The sequence below is a fragment of the Orbicella franksi genome, chromosome 1, assembly GCF_964199315.1.
Source record: "Orbicella franksi chromosome 1, jaOrbFran1.1, whole genome shotgun sequence".
Taxonomy (NCBI): Eukaryota; Metazoa; Cnidaria; class Anthozoa; order Scleractinia; family Merulinidae; genus Orbicella; species Orbicella franksi.
Window position 1 is genome coordinate 17,229,209 of NC_138145.1, and position 18,942 is coordinate 17,248,150.

General features: G+C 40.0%; 2 protein-coding genes and 1 pseudogene across 4 annotated transcripts; 1 reads left to right on the forward strand and 2 right to left on the reverse strand.

Moving 5' to 3' along the window:
* Positions 1-959: 959 nt before the first annotated feature.
* LOC145493806 (uncharacterized) lies at positions 960-5,996 on the reverse strand. Its single transcript, XM_081473285.1, has one exon. It carries the CDS (start codon positions 5,916-5,918, stop codon positions 3,447-3,449), a length of 2,472 nt encoding a protein of 823 aa, XP_081329411.1. The 5' UTR covers positions 5,919-5,996; the 3' UTR covers positions 960-3,446.
* A 298-nt stretch (positions 5,997-6,294) lies between these two features.
* Positions 6,295-17,372, forward strand: LOC145493817 (serine/threonine-protein kinase Kist-like). 3 transcript variants are annotated; one of them, XM_081473308.1, is made up of 12 exons: positions 6,300-6,469; positions 7,655-7,939; positions 8,643-8,920; positions 9,757-9,852; positions 10,311-10,433; positions 10,986-11,042; positions 11,392-11,495; positions 12,339-12,406; positions 12,749-12,859; positions 12,953-13,060; positions 13,348-13,436; positions 13,942-17,372. In XM_081473308.1, the coding sequence occupies exons 2-12, from the start codon at positions 7,657-7,659 to the stop codon at positions 14,077-14,079; spliced, it is 1,455 nt and encodes a 484-aa protein (XP_081329434.1). In that variant the 5' UTR covers positions 6,300-6,469; positions 7,655-7,656; the 3' UTR covers positions 14,080-17,372. The 3 variants fall into 3 exon arrangements, with proteins under 3 accessions (XP_081329419.1, XP_081329426.1, XP_081329434.1); XM_081473293.1 differs by having other exon boundaries at positions 6,295-6,469; positions 13,348-14,030; XM_081473300.1 differs by lacking the exon at positions 12,953-13,060 and having other exon boundaries at positions 6,296-6,469; positions 13,348-14,030.
* A 215-nt stretch (positions 17,373-17,587) lies between these two features.
* LOC145493838 (uncharacterized) overlaps positions 17,588-18,942 on the reverse strand; it is a 3,946-nt pseudogene continuing 2,591 nt past the window's right edge.

Genomic DNA, 18,942 nt, shown 5'->3' on the forward strand with positions numbered 1-18,942 from the left:
AGCTATGTTTTAAGACACCAACAATTAATTGATTTTCTAATTTAAATCGGCCTCCTTTGATGATGACTTTGCCATATTCTATGAAGATCTCCAAAAATATTTGGCCGTTCTAAGGTTTATTCCAAAAAGATACGTGGACTTAAGTTTTCTTCAGAACATTTCGCTTTGTAAATGATCGTTTATTTGTCAATTTGTCGAATAAAAAACAATATGGTCACCTTTGTTTTAAAACGTCCATGATAGTTATCAACGTTTCGATCTCATCAAACTTTGTCCCTAAGTGATCGTCAAAGATGCACAAGTAATGTAACAGATTAACCCAAGCAGAGATTAGTGGAGATGAGCAAAACATTTTTAAGCCGGATCTGAGGGCTCAGATACGATCAGCATGATTAATTGTGACCGCTCTTACTTAAGTTCGAAATATTATCAAAACTAAAGAACTGCCATCGGGAGGTTTTGTGGCCTACAGTCCAACCTGACCTTACCAGATTATCTCAAAAGTTCAGCTTTCAATAGACCATCAAAAAAGTATGTGTAGTTTAATTTGGTTTAACGTTTACTATAATCTGAAGTTGGCAAAGGAAAACATGTCCTTGGAATTATTTATAACCAATCAGGGAAAACGATTTTTTCTTCCTTTTTTTTTAACCAATCAAGAGCAAAGTCACTCCATGGATCACGTCTTGAGCTCGTTTTTCCCCGGTAGGCGACATTTGCACATTCTGAGATTTGCTTGTTGCTTTTTATTGATTAGTTAGTTGCAATTTTTTTGGTTTGAATAATTTTTCAATTCAAGGCCATTAAAATACCACTTAAAAAAATTTGACAGTTTTTATTTCTTTCTTATTTGATGTCTTCTCGCATTTCCCAGTTGTATGATTATGTTGACAGCTCAAAACTTTACCTCATTACTATGGGCTATGTATTTCTTGTAACACAAGTAGGGTGGGGACAATTTGGCCGGGGCGTTTATCAGAGTGGAGGACTTATGGGAACAAAGTCGCTAAATCTAAACTTTATGACAGGAAAGATTTTCTCTACTTTTACTGCCAGCTGGAGAATATTTGCATGCATTTATTTGCTTTCTCTGTGCTCTATTACTAGTAATTGATAGACAACGTAGGGATTGCGTGTACCCATTGCTAAACGTATGCTGACATGAGGTATTCTTTGTTTATTTGTTTTCGTCACAATTTCCGCATTTTGAAAAGTTGAGCCTAAATTTTTCAAGTCCGTAGTTTGTATCCCGTGTCAATTTTCCCCATCCTTAACCATCCTTGTTCCTTTATGGTTTATTATTACTGTCTCTTTAGTGTTTTGCTATCTTAGTAAACTATTACTTTCAGGTTTCCTTCAATTTCAAGGTAATTTTGTAAGTTGCGGCAATGACTTAAAATACCGTGATTGAGCTCCTTTAATCACCAATTATAGTTTGTCTCATGTTAATCGTGTGATCATCCACGGCTATCCAAGGCTCTCAGTGACGCTCGTTTTGTATAGGTTCTTTAATTATATCATCTCAGTCCCGCGCTAGTCCCGTTTCCATAGTCTTGCTGACCTTGGTTAAGACCTCCGCGAGAGTTTAAGTTACGGTTAAAAACTGTCTTTCTCGTCATTTTCATTGGCTCGCCGTTAGTTTTTTAGGTCTTGTCCCCGTTGGTATGTTCTAGCGTAGTTTCAAATGCAATATGGAATCCTCCATTTCCCACGATCCAAGAACCCAAACATGTCTACAGTTCAGGTATTAAGCTATGTTGGCTGAAGTTGAAGAAGAAAGTAGATGTCGAAGAGTGAAGAAGGATAGAAGTCCTTGAAAGGACAAAAGAAAGACACTTTAGTTCCTCTCCGGCTTGCGAGCGCTAACAATACAACAAGTTTGATGTGGAAAGTCTTTCAAGGAAAATAGTTTCTTTTATTATACCTCTCTGTTAGTACGCGCGCTGTGATTGGTAAATTTAGCGGGCCGTAATCTACTGCACGGCCCGCTAACATTAAAAGCTGTTTTTGCTGCCAAAATGTTTCGTGATTTATCCCCAAATGTTCTTAACTTTTTTAGCAATTAAAAGTTTAAAACTTTCTTTTACCTCTGAAATTGTGTATTAAAACCTGCTAACGACATAAGAGTCTCTTAACAACGATTTCAAATTGAGTCGTTTTGCTTTCGAAGTGCGTCAGAAATCTGAAGCCGTTCCGCGTGAACAGAAATCGTTCCTGAGTTCGTCAGACACACAGTAGAGATATAATAAATATCTTACTAACCTCGTTTTCTCGGTCCGTACCGTAAGTTACGGATCCTCGTTCTTTCCCTTCATAAATCGATGGGGAAAAAACTCGGTCCGTAACTTACAGTACGGCCCTTGAACTCGGTTAGTAAGAGGTGTGTAAAAAAGACTGAGACTTCTGTACGTATAGCAAAGTATCCATTGCAAAAGTAGAGTAGTTTGTTTATTTTACGACTGGGAAAATTACTTCATTGTGATTGGCTGAGGACAGGCCAATTTATCGTTAATTTTTAATTTGCACTGCAGGACGTAGGCTGGATTTCCGCCGCTCTCTCGCGTCCGGTCTTTATTCCAGGAGCGCGGGCTCGTTTTCCGAACAGCGGCTGGAAATCGGGCCTATGCAGGGGCACTGCAGTATAAATTAACGCGCGCGCGTTTGCAATTTTCTCAGTCATATAATAAATGAGTAATCGTATGAAAGGTCGAGCACTACTAGTGATATTTGAAAATTCCTTCAAATTGCACTCGCCTAAAGGCTCGTGAAATTTTGAGAGGTTTCAAATATCACTCGTAGTGTAAATCCTTCATTGCACTCGTATTCATACGTCTACCTATACTAATTGAGTAGTGTTTATGTGACGTTTTTCTATGTTCGTCTTAACTTTAAGTTTACCTCGTCCTTTTCGTTGTTCAATTGAGGAACCTGGTTCTTGAAAGTCTACAAAAGTTTCACTCCTGATTACTAGACAAAAAACGCGAGGCATGGCCAAACAGATTGAGGCTTTAGGCAATCCGCTGGATTGCTGAAATTGCTATTCATCCTTCGCGTTTTATCCTTACACAAGAAAAGAGAACGCTTTAGACTTTTAGGTCCTTGAGGGAGGTCGGTTATTAAGAAAATTGGCCCGTTGAAGGATGAACAAAACTATTGCATGGTAAAGGCTTAGGAAGTCAGTTTTTACCTGATTGGCAAATAAAGATGAGTTCATGCAGAATGGAAGAACAAGAGGTTGATTCCAGGTGAGAAAGCCACAAAGCAAAACCTTAAACTCGAGACAATTTAATATCTGCTCCGACTATTTATTTCACCAGTTTCTGTTAGGAAGTAGAGTCAACTGCTTAGTATATCATACTGCTTTAATACGGGAATTTCGGAGCACTGTACGTGTTATGTTCATGACTGTTTCAAATAAATAATGGTTTCTTGCCTTTAACTAAATATTACTTCTCCTCCTTGTGCAAAATTTCACCGAGATACGCACGAGTAAGAAAATCGCAGTGAGGAAGAGAACATACGGCCTTGTGCTCGTGACTTGGTGTCACGAGCCTAGGTCCGTGTGACGTAGTCTGGTCAGCAGCAATAGCCCATGATTGACGTAAAATATCCTCGGCGAACCCTTTGCAGGCTGCTAAAAGGAGGTTCTCGATCACGTGAACGTCTAATCCGTCGGTATTGACAGTTTTAAGTTTGACTCCTATGTCGCTGCAAGTTTCACGTATCCAGTTCTGTTCTGGAGTTGAAGGGATCGAATAAATTACTGGCTTGCTTTCTTGTGGTTCAGCTATTCTCTCTTTTGGCGTAAGACCAACGACATCAATTTCCAAGTCTTCTGAGTCGTTGACAGGTTTTGGTACGTCAGGAAGACATCTTTCTTTAACTTCAACATCTGAGATAAGCTCACTTGCCGGCGTGAGGCTGTTGAAAAGTGGATCTTCGCATTTGTGGGCTTCTTTTTCTTTAGAAGTTTCATCAAATGGAACACTTAGGAAACCTCCACACAACTTACAAAATAACACTTTCTCGTCCCCAGTTACTTTGTCACAAGGCGTGTAACCAAACCGACGACACCATAGCAAGACATCTTTGGTGCTAAGGTTACACGAAGGCATACAGCTGAGCATACGACGCCTGATAGCCACTGACCTCTGCCACTCGCAGGCTCTCCTCTTGCCAATGTTCCAGCCAAGAAACTGTTCTATGGATGATGCACAGTAGTGATGTTTCACAACATTTCTTTCTGGATCAATCAAGGGATGTTCGTTCACAGCCTTCCGCAACATATCATTTACTTCGTCCGGGAACTTGCTTTCTACATGAAGATGGCTAGAGGTCAGCTCAGGGCTACTGCACCGTGAGGCTGGCTGACTATTCACTGGTGTGGACACAGTTGATGAAAATGCTGATGAACCAACAGAAAAGGGAGATTCTAATTTGAGTTTTTTCAACTGAGGACACTGCGATGAATTCTCGGAATTGGCCGGACACTTTCTCACTTTAAAAAGCGTGTCAGCTACCAGCTGGTTCTGTTGGTAGTATAGAATGCTCACTGTTTTTCTTTCCACGCTGTTGTCATCGTTACCTCGATCTCCATCAGTCGCATTTGAAGAAAGCCTATCTTCTTTACCTGACAAAGTCCCAAGCGGGACGCAGTTGTCTTCAAACGTCCTACGATCAAGCTCCAAGTCAACAACAGTTTCAGAACCTAACGTCTGAAGCCCTGTGTATGTTCTGTCCAACTTCAGCTCGTGAATGATGTCCACTCTCTTGTTCCTTGGATCAACGAAATGCAACTGTACACGCACAGGAAATTCACCCCAACCTCTTCTGGTCAAATGAAAAGGTGGCTTGTTTACCTCCACTATGTCGTTTGGACGGTAACTCGGGTGAAGAAAGAACCAAACTTTACTTATAAACCGATCAATATTTGGGTCTTCGCGTGGACCGCGGACATACACCATCCACTTGTGAGTCGATTTGTCATTCTCTTCCCGCCTGTCGATGGATATGTACTTTGATGTGTTGCCAACAATAATTCGTTTCTTTATGTAGAATCGTGATCCGGTGCAGGGTGTTGTACTCGAAAGTTTTTCTACTGCACTTAAAGGGCTTCCCACAGCATTTGAAAGGTTTCCAACTGCACTTGAAGGGTTTCCAGCTGTACTTGGAGAGTATTTCTCATTTAAGCTATGCCTAAAGAAATTATTACTAATTCTGTCATTTGATTGACTTGATTGATTTACTTGTTCTTTCTTTGTATGATGAGCTACAGCAGGCTTTGAATTCTCACTTGACCCACGTAGAAGATTTCCATTTAATTTCAGTTGTTCTTCTGACATAAAGCTGCTGCTGTCACTTTGAATCACAGCGTTTGCATTTCCCGATCCAAGTGTTTTCTTAGATTGCAATTGGCTGTCAACAAGATAACCATTATTCGTCAATGTGTCCGTAACTGCAGACGTCTTGGTTGTTTCCGTTTTAAATTGAATACTACCTGTTGCACTGGCCATTTCATTGGAATGGTTTGGGACTCCAGTTCTTGGAAATTCAACTCGCTTGACACAATTTCGAGCTGACTTCTTGCGATCACAGTGACCCAACTTGTCGTTTGTTCTAGTTCCTTTGACGGCTTTCTGTCCAGACGTGCCGTAATATTTCGCCAGCACACATGATCTCAGCCTGTCTAGCATGGCTTTTGCTTGACTGACTTTATTATCAATTAAATCAATTTCTCTCTCCTTCAAGTGTACCTCAAAGCCAAACTGTTGACGAATGATGTGATCGATTCGTTGTATCGCTTGTTCCTTTGCATCTTGTTGTCGTGTGTTAAGGAATCTTTGTTCTCGCTTGCGTTCACTGCTGACAGACTCGTAATCTGGGTCTTTTGTTTCTTTTTCATCCAAACTATTGTCCATTGCTTCGCTGTGTAAAGAAAAATTGTTTAAGCTGCTCTTTCATGTTCTGGGATAATTTTTCCACCATGTTTACGTTTACGACGCATGCTCACGTTATTGTAGTGGCATTCGCGGGCGCAAGATTATTTTCTCCAGTCCTCTCTCGTTGAAATTTTATACCAGGGGTGGAGTCCCTGATGATTTTATAGTTTATATATACGGCCGAGAATATCAAAGAGAGAAAAAGATAACTCAATCAAAATGAGAAGATGAAGTTCCCGATGTATATGATACCTGTCTAAAACTATAAATAAAAAAGGTAATAATACAATCCTTTCCTCTGAACTACAAAAACGTATTTTCAACTGTCAAACTACCTACCCTTCCCCTTTAAATAATTTTTGCAGGTGTTTTTCCAAAATGGCGGCTCAGGATGATACTTGTTGCTGGAGATAAAACTAAGTTTTCCTTGTCACGGACTACTGCCATTTCATGTCCGTATGTAGTACAGCGAAATAAGCAACAATGGCTCCTCATGTCGTTCGTGCAGACAAAGTTATCTTAGTGACGAGGTAAATTTTTCCATTTGACGCTGCGACAAAATGTGTGCAAACTATGCGAAGTTTAGTCAAGCGGTTTTTTTTTACGTGAGCGTTAAATCTGCTACAGAGAATAACTGTATGTATAATATAATGGCTGGAGATCTTAGCAAGCTCTGCTGAGCTTTTCTAGGAAGATTTCCATTCGTTAATGAACTAAGTTAACTATAGCTAACTCAATTATATTAGGCTTGTTGTCCTAAACTAATTAGGAAAACTTAAACTAACTAGGAATACTTATTATTTTGCGCATAAACGTTCGTAGAAAAAGGAAAAAGGGAGAAAAAAGGGACCAGGAAAGTCCATATTTGTAGAATCTTCCTTCAAACTTCCAAACTTCAGATGAGTACTCTCATCATGAATAAAGTGTGTGGGGAAAAAAGATTAGAAGAAAAATGGCAGTTATCATTTTCAAAGAGAAACCTTAGTCAACACACTTGTAAATTCTATGTAAGCTTATAAGCTTGCAAGCTGACATATAAAAGGTAAAGTTTACATATGAGTCAAGAGGCAAATGTGCAGTTCCAGAAAATATCCATCTGTATGCTCCCTCCATAAAAGGGATTGGCATTTTCTGGGTGAGGAGGGGTTCTGTGAGACCACAAGATGTAAAGAAATGTATGAGGCTTAATTGGAATTTCCAGAGGGGTTGGGATCCCTTCTGTGGGGGGCATTGATATTTTCTGGAACTACAAAATTAGGCCAGCACTTCTCTCTGGTTTCTGACCTGAAGTGACCTGGAGTATTTCTATTCCTTTTTGCAAGGGATGCTAGTCCCTTGCAGGTTAATCCACAGCACCTCCACAAGCTGATATATAACCCAGGCAAAATTAGTGTTTTCCATTGATTTTGATTACATGACTACATTTAGTTCTTTATTACAAAAGTGAATGTTTGAAACAAAGAATGTTATTTAAATTTGTTAAATAATGCCTGGACAAAAGGTCTGATGTCTGTATGAACCAAACATACAAGTGCAACTTTAATAGCATGTGCTGTATATTGTGCTTTGTAACACCACTTCACTGGGTTTGGCTGTGAATATAATGTCAAGTTGATAATAAATTATACTGTAAGTGTTTCACTTGCCCTCTGAAATAACACCACACGGAACTTTCCTTCTTTAGAGACTAATTTGTTTTTTTCCTTCATTTAAAGAGATGGCTTCTTCTATAGATGTCAATAAGGGGGAGATTAAAAAGAGTGCAAAGTATAAGTGGCAACTTGGTCATTGTTTAGGGAAGGGAACATGCAGTGTGGTTGTTGAAGCTGTAGGCACATTCTACTCCAGAAGCATATGCAGACATTCTCCTCCACGAGTTCTGAAAGGAGCTGTCAAGACTTTCAAACAAGGACATCAATTTGAGCAAGCTGCAACTAATGAAATAGAAATTCTAGAGTATTTGAATCGTCAACAGGAATCTCCCTATAAACACTATATAGGTGAGTTACAAGTATGGTATGAACTCAAGTTAATAATAAAACCCCAAGTTCTGAAAGGGAGGTATTTATTGGACAGGTGTGGACAAATTTCTCTGTTCACACAACCAATTTCCTCAGTCCCCAGAAATTCCTTACTGATTATGCTCTACTATGGAGAGATACATGTGGTACTCTTATGGGTTGTTGTTGGGCTTAGACTTCTTCTGGTAGAAATGAGAGAAAAAACTTATGTGATGCATGACACTTATGATGAAAATGACAAGAAGGCTGAAAATGCTCCATCAAGTGTCAAATAGTGTGGGTACAAGAGTCGTTTTGGGCTTTGCCCTAATTGAAGAGCCTTTTCAGTTGTCATTTCTTTTTGTTTTTTCTATAATATGAATCCATCAAAGACACTACGTGGTGGGGCTGTACTGTTAAAGGAGAAACACCCACAAGTGTGCAAGTGCTAAGATCGCAGTTGCTCTTTTTTCTTTCTGTGAAATAAAGAGAATTGAGTGTGACATCATTGCTGCTACATTTACAATTGGCATTTGGTCCATAAAAAAAATACTTTTTATACTTTGAGTTAACAACTACAGAGTAAACAAAAATCTTAGTGTGGGCTTGCTACTCTACCAACTGTCACAAGATTCAACCAAAGTATTTTTTTCAACAATTATGTGTTAAAATTATCAATAATACTATGTCTTTCCTTCTGTAGTGCACTTGCAGGATTACTTCTTATGTAAAGACCAATTGCATTTGGTTTATGAGAAGCTGGATTGCAATCTTCATCATATCTTATTAAAGAACTCAGGGAAAGGTCTTCCTTTGTCTATCATTAAGCGATGCTCTTGGGATATTGTGAGAGCTCTGAGTTTTTTGGCCACCAACAGGGTTGTTCATGGGGACCTCAAGATGTCCAACATAATGTGGAATTCAAATAGAGGCATGTTTCAACTTGTGGATTTTGGCCTCAGTTTTTTGGAGGAAAAACAAGTAAGCTGTTCAAGCAGAAAGTTTACTTTTACATGTGGGTGCTATTGAATGCAGATGTCTGTTAAAGTGGCTTTTCTTCAGGCAGTTTCACGAGCCTTTGGTTTAGGTGAGGGATTAAAAAAAGGCAGTGAATACATGATGGTATAATGATCATGTGGCATATTACACCTCAAGGTATTCCCTCAAGGTACACTCTTTCCATGCAATGATTTTCATAAAGTTCAAATCTTTTTTTGTGGCAGTGAATTTTAAAACTGAAAAATTGCCATCTGGTGACCACTTTTAAAATATGTGATGGAAATCAATGGGGTGTGAAACAGCATACAAAAAACACCATAACAGGCATCTGAGATCAATAAAAAATATTAACATGGTGGCCTTTTGATTGCATGTAGGTTGTTGAATGCTGGCTGAGCAGATATTTAGCATTAAATTTGGTAAGGCTCCACCCTCGCAGTGCCTCTATCCATCCAGTGGTGTAAACACTCTACGTACATGTATATAAATGCATTATTACCTCAATTCAAATTTATAGAGTAGCATCTGTAGTATTGCTGCTACTATAGATCTGCAAATGATAGAGAAATGAAAACAAAAAGAAGATGGGTAGAAGCAAATTGTTGAGACAGATTGACAAACTGCCACCGGGTATTGAGCCTCCAGTGGAATACATTGTCGGTAGTAGCCCATAATTCAGAGTCTTAAAGCAATTCTGAAATTCAAAGTTGAACTTCTGTCAATCAGTGCAAAGTTTCACCAATGTAAGAAAAATATGATCAGTGTCTTACTGTGCAAAGGACTGTCAATCAATTTTTAATTTGCATTTTATTCCTCAGCCTCATCAGCCACTTCAGAGTCCTGGTTACCAATCCCCAGAAGCACAAGCATGGAACAGATTAGTTGCTGAAGGTATCACTCACAGAAAGAGCTCAGTGAGTGATATTTAGGGTTTATCATGCTTCTTTCAATCTTTTGGTAGTTGAATAAACTTAGTGCCAAAATTCAGGGCATATGGTGTTTACTCAGAATATTTTGAGCACAGAGCTCAATCTTCACCGGCCTGATGGAATGGCAGTTAGTGGTGCTCACATGACTACATCATCTTCAGGTCAGGGTATCTGATCATGTGAGAACAGTCTGACATTATACACTGACATATCATAGCTTCAACTCTTCATCCATGACAGTTCAATAATGGGCTCTAGTCTTATTTCCCTGTTGTTGGCATGAAACTGAACTTCACTGGTGCCGTGAGAGTTAAGTTTCTTTCCAGGTCTCAGCGCTGACCAGTCAATCTGGAGTCCAGTGCCCTATCTATTGGGCCATCATACACCTGTTTCTCCCAAGTATGTGCACTTGAATATCCAGATTTCTGACTTCATTCTTGCAGAGATGCTCTTTTGCCAGTGACATGTGGAGTTTTTCTTATGTACTGTGGTACATGTACACAGGAATGCCAGCACCCAGATGTCTAACAGATGAGCCAACATGTGTCATGTGTTTGCAGGAAGAGGTAATGAATATTTTCTCAATGGCCAGTTCCTTCTATGAGACACTCTTGCAGGGAATCAGGGTAGTTGTGTTCACCAAAACAATATACAGTCGAAGATTTTGAACACAACTACCATGATTTCCTGCAGGCATTTCTCATAGAGGGAATTGGCCATTTGATGATGATTATTATCATGTGCAATATTCTACATCCACCATTAAGTGAAATATTCTCAAAAGTCATGAGGGTCAATGTATTTCTAAAGACAGTGCTTGCTTCTTACAACATATTTTGGACAACAGACAGATTCTTATTTATTCATATATAATTACTCATATGTTGGAGTTGCCATGACACCTGTTCATAACTAGTGTACATTTACCCACTCCCCTCAACAAAAATAAATCAGGGAGAGGAGAGTCACTCTCCCCAATACTGTCGCAAGGAGTTGGTAGATATACACAGATATGTGCATGTTATCATCGGAGATTAAACTACAGCACATCCAGGCTATTCAAATCTACAGCCTTTTGACACATGTCTCTTCCTTGATTATTATTTTTTTTTACACAGAATTATACATGCTGTGGTATGAAGAATGGAGCAACAAGCATTTGCCGTTGTTTCAAGGTGTTAATTTTGTGTCATTGTTATAACTGAAAAACTTGTTTGTTGCTAAGCTTTGCAGATAGTCATAATTATGCAGCCATGCTGATGACTTCATTTTAGATGCACTTCTCATCGATGCCATAGTTGATGGAGCATTGCCAAATCGGTTGACATGCTGACTAGCTGCTATTACTACTGACGTGTATATCCGGTTAATAGTATAAAGTGAAATTGAATGTGAGAATAATATGATGGAATAATTGTTACACTGCTAGTTGATACCTTTTCTGTTTGGGTAATTGTAAACACCATAATTTGGTTATGTCTTCTAACATTAACTGGCTAGTTGTTTCAAATGTTTGTCATACAGGATGCTAACTGCTTGCATTTCAAGCAGATCAAGCAGGAATTGCCTGATGATGATAGAGAGATCACACCTGAACAACATGAGTTATTTCTTGACTTCATCATGAGGTAACTTCAATCAACTGTAAACTGTTATGATGTGGGCTTTTTGCATTAAGTTGTACATACATGTATGTAATTGACTTTGTTTTAGCCCCATATATGGTGTATATATCGAGAATTACCCCAGAAAGCAGATGCATGTCTCCCTTTCATGGCCTTGCACTGTGTTGCCTGTGAGAGAAGTCTGACCAACAAACCAGGATATTCTGTCTTTGTAATGAATTAATTAATGGCAACTGTTCAGATCAGCAGCACATATTCTGTGAAAAGTTACCATTTTTACCACTGTAAACAGTTGTAGTTTTTGTATAGTAATAAAAATAGTCCTATTGAAGGGGGGGGGGGGGGGGCGGGGACGCAAATTTAAATTTTAAGTTTAGTGTAAGTTTAGGGAAGATAATGTTTAAATTGCTGTATTTTATTTTTATGGTGTTCTAGTAGTAAACTGCTATTTTCGTCTTGACACTCAAATAAAGTTATTGTAATATTATTATCTAACCTAGATCTGGTGTGTATAGTGTTGTGTTTAAAAGGACCATCTCTTCTGTTGAGATCTTGTCTAAGGTGGCTGCATTGGGACCACCATGACAATGATTGTGTTAGTAGGACCCTGAGAGATGTGATGGCAGTGTAAGAGCTTATGAGTCACATAGTATCTTGTTGGTCTTGCCAAGATACAGATCAGGTGTTGAGCTTTGTGGCTACTACTCCAACAAGCAAAACAAAAACCAGACAGTGACAGTAATGACAATATGATGATTCATTGTATTAACTCTTTGGGACTGTTGTAACCTACCCACAGGAAAAATATTTATTTGAAAGTGATTATAATTTATTCTGTCTTTCCAGAATGATGAAGTGCCGACCAGAGCAGAGGATAACACCATTTAATGCCATGCAACATGCATTCTTGAACAGTAAGAATAACCTTCTTATTGTCAAGCTCTAAGCATCAATTTCCATACTGATTGCTAATGTTGGCACGTTACTCAGGTGATGGTTTTCTGTATTGTCAACGCCTGTCTATTTGCATTTGAAAAGACTCCCCGTATTAGCCTCAGTTGCAAGCTATTTCCAGTCCAATACCGAGAATACGAAATGATCTATTATATGACAAGAAGAATGGTCGCTTATTGTCTTGACATGCAGTAAAGAGGAGATTAAAACTGATCACTCAGACACCTTTTGGTGATGGCTGACTGTGTATAAACGGGTTACTAATGCTTGAAAAATTTGTTTCCTTTGTCTTACATTTCTAGGTTCCCCCTGGTGCACTCCTCATAGTTTAGAAGAGTTTTTACTGCTTCCAACCAGAATCCTTCAGCTAACTAACATCCATCTGGATGACCTCTCCTCAGACTCAAGCTTTGGTATTTACATTTTCTTTTTTTTGCTCACTTTTCATTTTATTTAGTTTTTATCTCATTTATCTCATTAGATATTAAATTTATTCCATGGTGCAGTTATCTGTAGAAGTTATAACAGCCTTACAAGCAAGTGGAGTTGTGGTGGCCTAATGGTTAGCGAGCTGGACTCTGGATCAAGTGGTACTGGTTCAAGTCCTGGTCAAGGTCATTGTGTTGTGTTCTTAGGCAAGACACTCTACTCTCACAGTGCCTCTCTCCGTCTGGGTGTATAAATGAGTATCTGTGAATTTAGTGCTGGGGGTACCCCTACAATGGACTAGCATTCCATCCAAGGGGGAGTAAAAATATTCCTAGTCACTTCATGCTACAGAAGTTAGTATAGGGTCGGCTAAACAGGCCACTTGGTTTGACGCAGACTTTGCCTTAAAAGTAAATTTACAAACGAATTACATGTGGAATATTTCATTAGCTCTTTTTTTTTCTCTGTGCAGATGGGTTGATGGATGTACAGGAGGAGTGTGCTAAGTTTGGGGTTGTCAGAGGTTTCAAGTATGATGGTGATTCAACTGTAGGATATAAGGTAAATTGGCAAGTTGTTCATGGCAGCAGCACTTTAAGCCGGGACATGTGGTCTGCTAATGTTTCTCCCAGTTTCCATAACATGAGGCGGCTAGGAGTATTAATAGTCCCGATAAATGAAATGAAGGTCCAACACATGTTGACCGTGACCAGCATTTGGTCAGGCTTCCTTAACTATAACTCATTTGTACTTCAGGGTGGAGAGAGAGATAGAGGCAGTGTTATCGTAAAGTGTCTCTCCCACGTGAGAACACCCGTGGTTTGTAGAGTGTTTTTTGGCACGATTTCAAAGTAAATGATGATTTAGGTTCCTTGTCATCAACATTTCTTGGAAAGGGTTGGCAAGGAAACGAATGTGAGCCAGTTTGCTGAATTTCTTAGTGGCGCAGAATTGTAAACATCGTAGCGGTTTCATTGCTTGGGTTTGCAGTTATGCACACGACTTGTGTTCATAATATGTACGGCCTGTGTTATGAGTTTCTTATTGCACTTCTCTGGTTTTTCAGGTATATGTTGAGTTCTCTGACGCTGACGATTGCTCGCGGGCCCACAGTTCCCTAACTGGGCGTGAATATAATGGCAGGACAGTCATTACCAGCTTTTATCCCATTGATTATTACTATACAGACTACTTCTGGCACTGATATCCGTTACGAGGGATGAACTGAACACTTTCAACTGTGATTTCTTCAAGGGACGCTATGTCATACACAGTATGTTGTGATTTTACCTGGCTTACCTGTAAAATAAAGAGTACTGTTCAGATAAAACTTGCTATCTCCCTTTAGTTATATTTTATAAATCGATAAAAAACTGCCAAGCAGCTGAAAAAGGTAGCATTTCCAAAATGGTGCTTTTTATTGGCATAAATAATTTATACGCCCCTAACCTCAAGGGGGTTATTTTACCCCCTTTCAGCTCTCTGGGAAATATATTATCCCGGCCTTTTTTTCCTCACAGATCTATCCACTTTCCCCTCTCTTAGCTATATTTTAAAACAGCCTTGGTGCCTCCCGTGGTGGTGTATTCCCCTTTTCCTTCTGCTGGGAGATTAATTCTCCCTCTATCTGCCACACCACATCGTACAGGGTTTCTTTCAGGTGCTTACGCAGACGCTATTTGGGCTCGTCACGCAATCTTCCGAAGAGCGTTAGCTTCTTCCAGGCGTTCAGTAATGCATCAGTCAATTCCAGCAGTGCCCATCCCCCCCCCCCGGGCAACCGCGGGGCATTTGCTCAAGTTGTCAGTCCCGGGGCTGGAGCATCCGCAATTTTATCGTGGCCCGGGGGCTGGGCATTTGCGTACCCCGGGGCGACCCCCGGGAATTCGACACACCTGTTTTGGAAAGTGCCATGGATGAGTTCATCGGGAAAGACGAGGCGTTTGTCGAACAATGGCTTGTCCGTCAGGGACTAGAGAAACTTGTTTTTAAAGTTATGTTTTCTCAATTTTAGATATTTCTTCATTACTTGTAAGCATATAAATATAAGCGACAAGGTGAACTATATTTTGTTTATCACAAAACAATAACTGACGTGAACACGACTATTTCGCATTTCGCATTCAAAACTAGCCTAGCATTTTTTGAATTCATGAAAGTGGAGTTAAAATACTTAAGGTTTGCGAATTCAAATGATGCGATCTTGAAGACAGATCTTGCGAGCTTAAAATGCAATGCATCGTCATTTAAAATGTCTTGATTCTTCACAGAAAAAGTAGCCTCCGAATACAGGCGCCTATCATCGCTCGCGGCTGGGGGCACGCCCGCCGCAATCCCAGCTATCCTCTAGCAAACTGTTAAAAACAAATATAAAGAAATAAATATAATCAGAATCAACTAAGACGTACTGTTGTCCTTGAAGTCTTACCGTTGTATTAAAATACTGAACAGTTGACCGTTTTATTCACTGATTAATTTACAAACTGCGGATGTGTTGGAAGGCGACGATCCCGGGGGCGGGGCATTTGCCCTCTTTCTTCGTCCCCACCCTGGGGCATTTAGACAGCTTATGTTTCCCCATCCCGGGGAATTTGCCCATTTTTTTAAAAAAATGCTCATGCCCGGGGGTTAGCCCGGGGGGGATGGGCACTGCTGGAATTGACTGATGCATAAGTTGGGAGCAGCGCGAAAAAACGGCGGAGCGTAGGAGAGGAGAAAAAGGCTTGGGTTCGCTTCTCCCCCATTTTTCGTGTGCCATTTTCGCGCTGTGTCCCAACTAACTGAACGCTTGGAAGAGGCTAAAAGAGTGTCTGCTTAGGAGGCCATACCGATATCTACTCAATATCAACTTATCAAATAATTTATATTTTGTTGTTTTCTATGTTTCGTCGGCCGCTATCGTTAAATAGTCCTGTAGTCTTGTATGACGGAATTCGTTAGTATTCTGTACAACCGTCAGTCGGCCAGGATTGATCTGCGGATACCAATTGTTATCGTTTCAAGTGTTGATTATCTTTCCTCTGGATTATAGTTAAAAGCATCAGACTTTAGGGGGACGTTAAAAATGCGTGCGATTTTATTTGGATGCGACCCAGGCTTGTCGTGTTCCGTGCGTTAATGTTTAAATTAGGTGAAAGTTCGATGCACGCAATCAAGGGTAATGCTTACAATGGTAACTGCCGGTTTCGCCCCATGGCGAGTTCGCCCCCACCGAGTTCGCCCCCACATCAACTCAACTTGATCGAGTTCGCCCCAACCAGATCGAGTCGTATATAGAGATTATTCCTCGTTCTTTTATCCACTGCCTTATTAGATTACTGGTGGCGAGGAAACTTCGCTTGGTGGCGAGGTGACTTTGCTTGGCGAGTTCGTTGGTGGCGAGATAACCGGTAACTGTTTGACTTTGTTGCTATGCGCGCGCCGGCTGCAACAAGTGAACAATCATCATCTAAGCTTATCAAACATACATAGGCTGAAATGGTTCTTCGAAAACGTTTAATAACTCGATAACAACTACGTAAACACGAACACTAAAAGTTGGGGGCGAACTCGAAATGGAAATTTTATAGTGGGGGCGAACTAGGTGAGGGCGAACTCGCCATGGGGCGAAACCGGTATCATTCCTTACAATCAACTGAAGCTTAGATACATCCGAGACCGGCTCATTGCAAAACAAATGCTAATACTTTTCCTCGTTTTAATGACCAAGTGGTTCTGTTTAATTATTTCAACAAACTAATTTTCCCTAGACAATCCGACTGTGGACGAAATATATCACTGGCTTACCTCAGCAACCAAGGTATTTAGGACGTTTCTGTGGAGAACGAGTCTTTACCAGTAGTTTAGACACATGATAGCTTTTCCAAGCACATTTGAAGTCACTTGCTGGTCTTTTTGTTGGTCAGATTGCAATTTTCCGTTTCTTTTGTACGTTTGCGTGTATTTCAATCTTTAACAAATTGAGTGTGGATATTTGTGAACAATCAATTAGGTGGCTTATTTTACCGAGGCGTTAATTGCCGAAAGAGATCACGTTGGGAAGCTAGGATACAAGAAATGGCCTCATATTCTATACAATTTGAATCACGTACCGGCTTTTTTCTAGATAGAGCACAGTTTTTCCAGCAGTTTAAGACAAGTTCACTCAGATAAAAAGAAATCAAGTGTGCGGATTTTTGTTCAGTTAAAAGACTTTTTAAATAGGTGTTAATTGTTCAAGAGCTTGTGTTTACCTTCCGGCGTGACTTCTGAGCTGAAAGACGGATAGCCTATTGAATCTCAAGGGTGGCAATTTAACATAGATTCTTTTAACTTTCAATGTATTGGACTATTGTGTTTCAAGCAAATTTTCGTTCAATAGTCTGATCAGTAGAAAATGTAAACGTTGCTTAAATTAATGACCTAAACTTTTCAGCTTTCGCGGGCATCATGTGTAGAATCTTTACAACTGACCGAGAGAAAAGCGACGTCCAGCCTACAGCCTTAATTTAATTTAACTTTTTTTAAAAGACGAACACTCGTAATTTAGCTTTTTTCGTCTAAAAGTCTTTGCACATTTTATGTACGTTTTTTTTACCGTGATATTCGCGAAAAATTGAACATTATTTTGGTAAAAAATCTTGTGATTACCAGGATAACCTTTCATTTTCTGTTTGTGGAGAAAACAAATCACATGTTTCTCTTCGACTGTTAAATTAAAAAGATGACACTTGCACAATATTTTGATGTTTGTGAATTTTAATGAACGCTTTGATTGATGATCTTCACGTTCACAATGGAGTCTAAAGAAACTGTGTGTAAACTGCCAAGATAACGCGAGACGGTCAATATTTACTTAGACCAAAAAAAACGAACTACTTTGTAGTTTATACCAAAATGTATTTCGCAACTTTTCATACACGCAATTTAACGTCTTGCCTTGACAGACGACTTGGGTCGCAATGACTAAACTGACACGACGATGACAACTAGCGGTTTCCCTTGGACTGTGGACTCTGTACATGACGCGACCGTCTCACATATTAAAAATAGTTGAAAAATGCTGTTCCGTTTTATCGCCAGCCAAATGAGATATTCATTATAGTAATAAAAGTTAAAAATAAAATTAATGATCTTGCAGAAGATCTTTTCCCGAGCTCTCTTTGAAAAACTAGTAAGAATACATTTACCTTGGACAAAGTTTGCGCAAAGCCGGCGAGGAATATCAGCCGTGAAAATAAACTCGAAGAGATCCGTGGCATTCAGGCTTAACATTACTGCGTTTGGAGAGCACGAAAAGGTTTGATCAAATCTACAACGGCTATCAGTTTGCCTTGTCTGTGAACGTTTATAAATCAATTTGTACGAGACACTGCAGCTGGATCTGCAGAAGTTTCCGAGCAGAAGTTGCAACCTCGCGCTGCCCACCTATCCTTTTTTGCTAAATATTTCGTCGATTCCTAATTCTCTCTCGGGGTCGTCCATGTCCACCTCTTGTAGAGGCTTCTTGGGTCTGCGAAGGTACCTGGCTTTCTTTGCCTCTTGCAGGAGATCAGTCAAAGGTGGTAAGAGGTATACAGTTCTAGGTAGGCCGTCTGGGGGAACATGGAGGTACGGTGTTATATCAGGGTCGTCATCCTCATCATCCATCAATTGATTCGTGCTTGCGGGTTGTGAGAGTCTATTTTGAATCCTGTCTTTGACAGCGTCGAGATTAACCTGTGCAAGCGAAGTATCTAGTTTGGGAGCGGCCTGCGAGACCGGGCGAAATCGTTCGGTTTCTCCGTTTGTATTTGTGACAGAAACGTTTACAGTACCTCTATCGGTGGATTGTCTAGGGTTTTGTCCGGCCGGCGACACATCAAGGCTAAACTTTCCGCGTGATTGCCTTCTCTGTTTTTCCTTGGGCTTTGACGAAGTAATCGTGGTGAATGAGTCTTGGGTAGCGTCCTCCTCTACCCGTGAAATGTCAGTCCGAGACGTGAGTTGCGGGAGAGTGCTGCTCATGGAGGGTAGCGTTGGTAACGACAAACTTTTTCGTCGCGAAGGGTCATTCGATATCGTCTGCGTCTCGCTGTTCGAAGCTGTG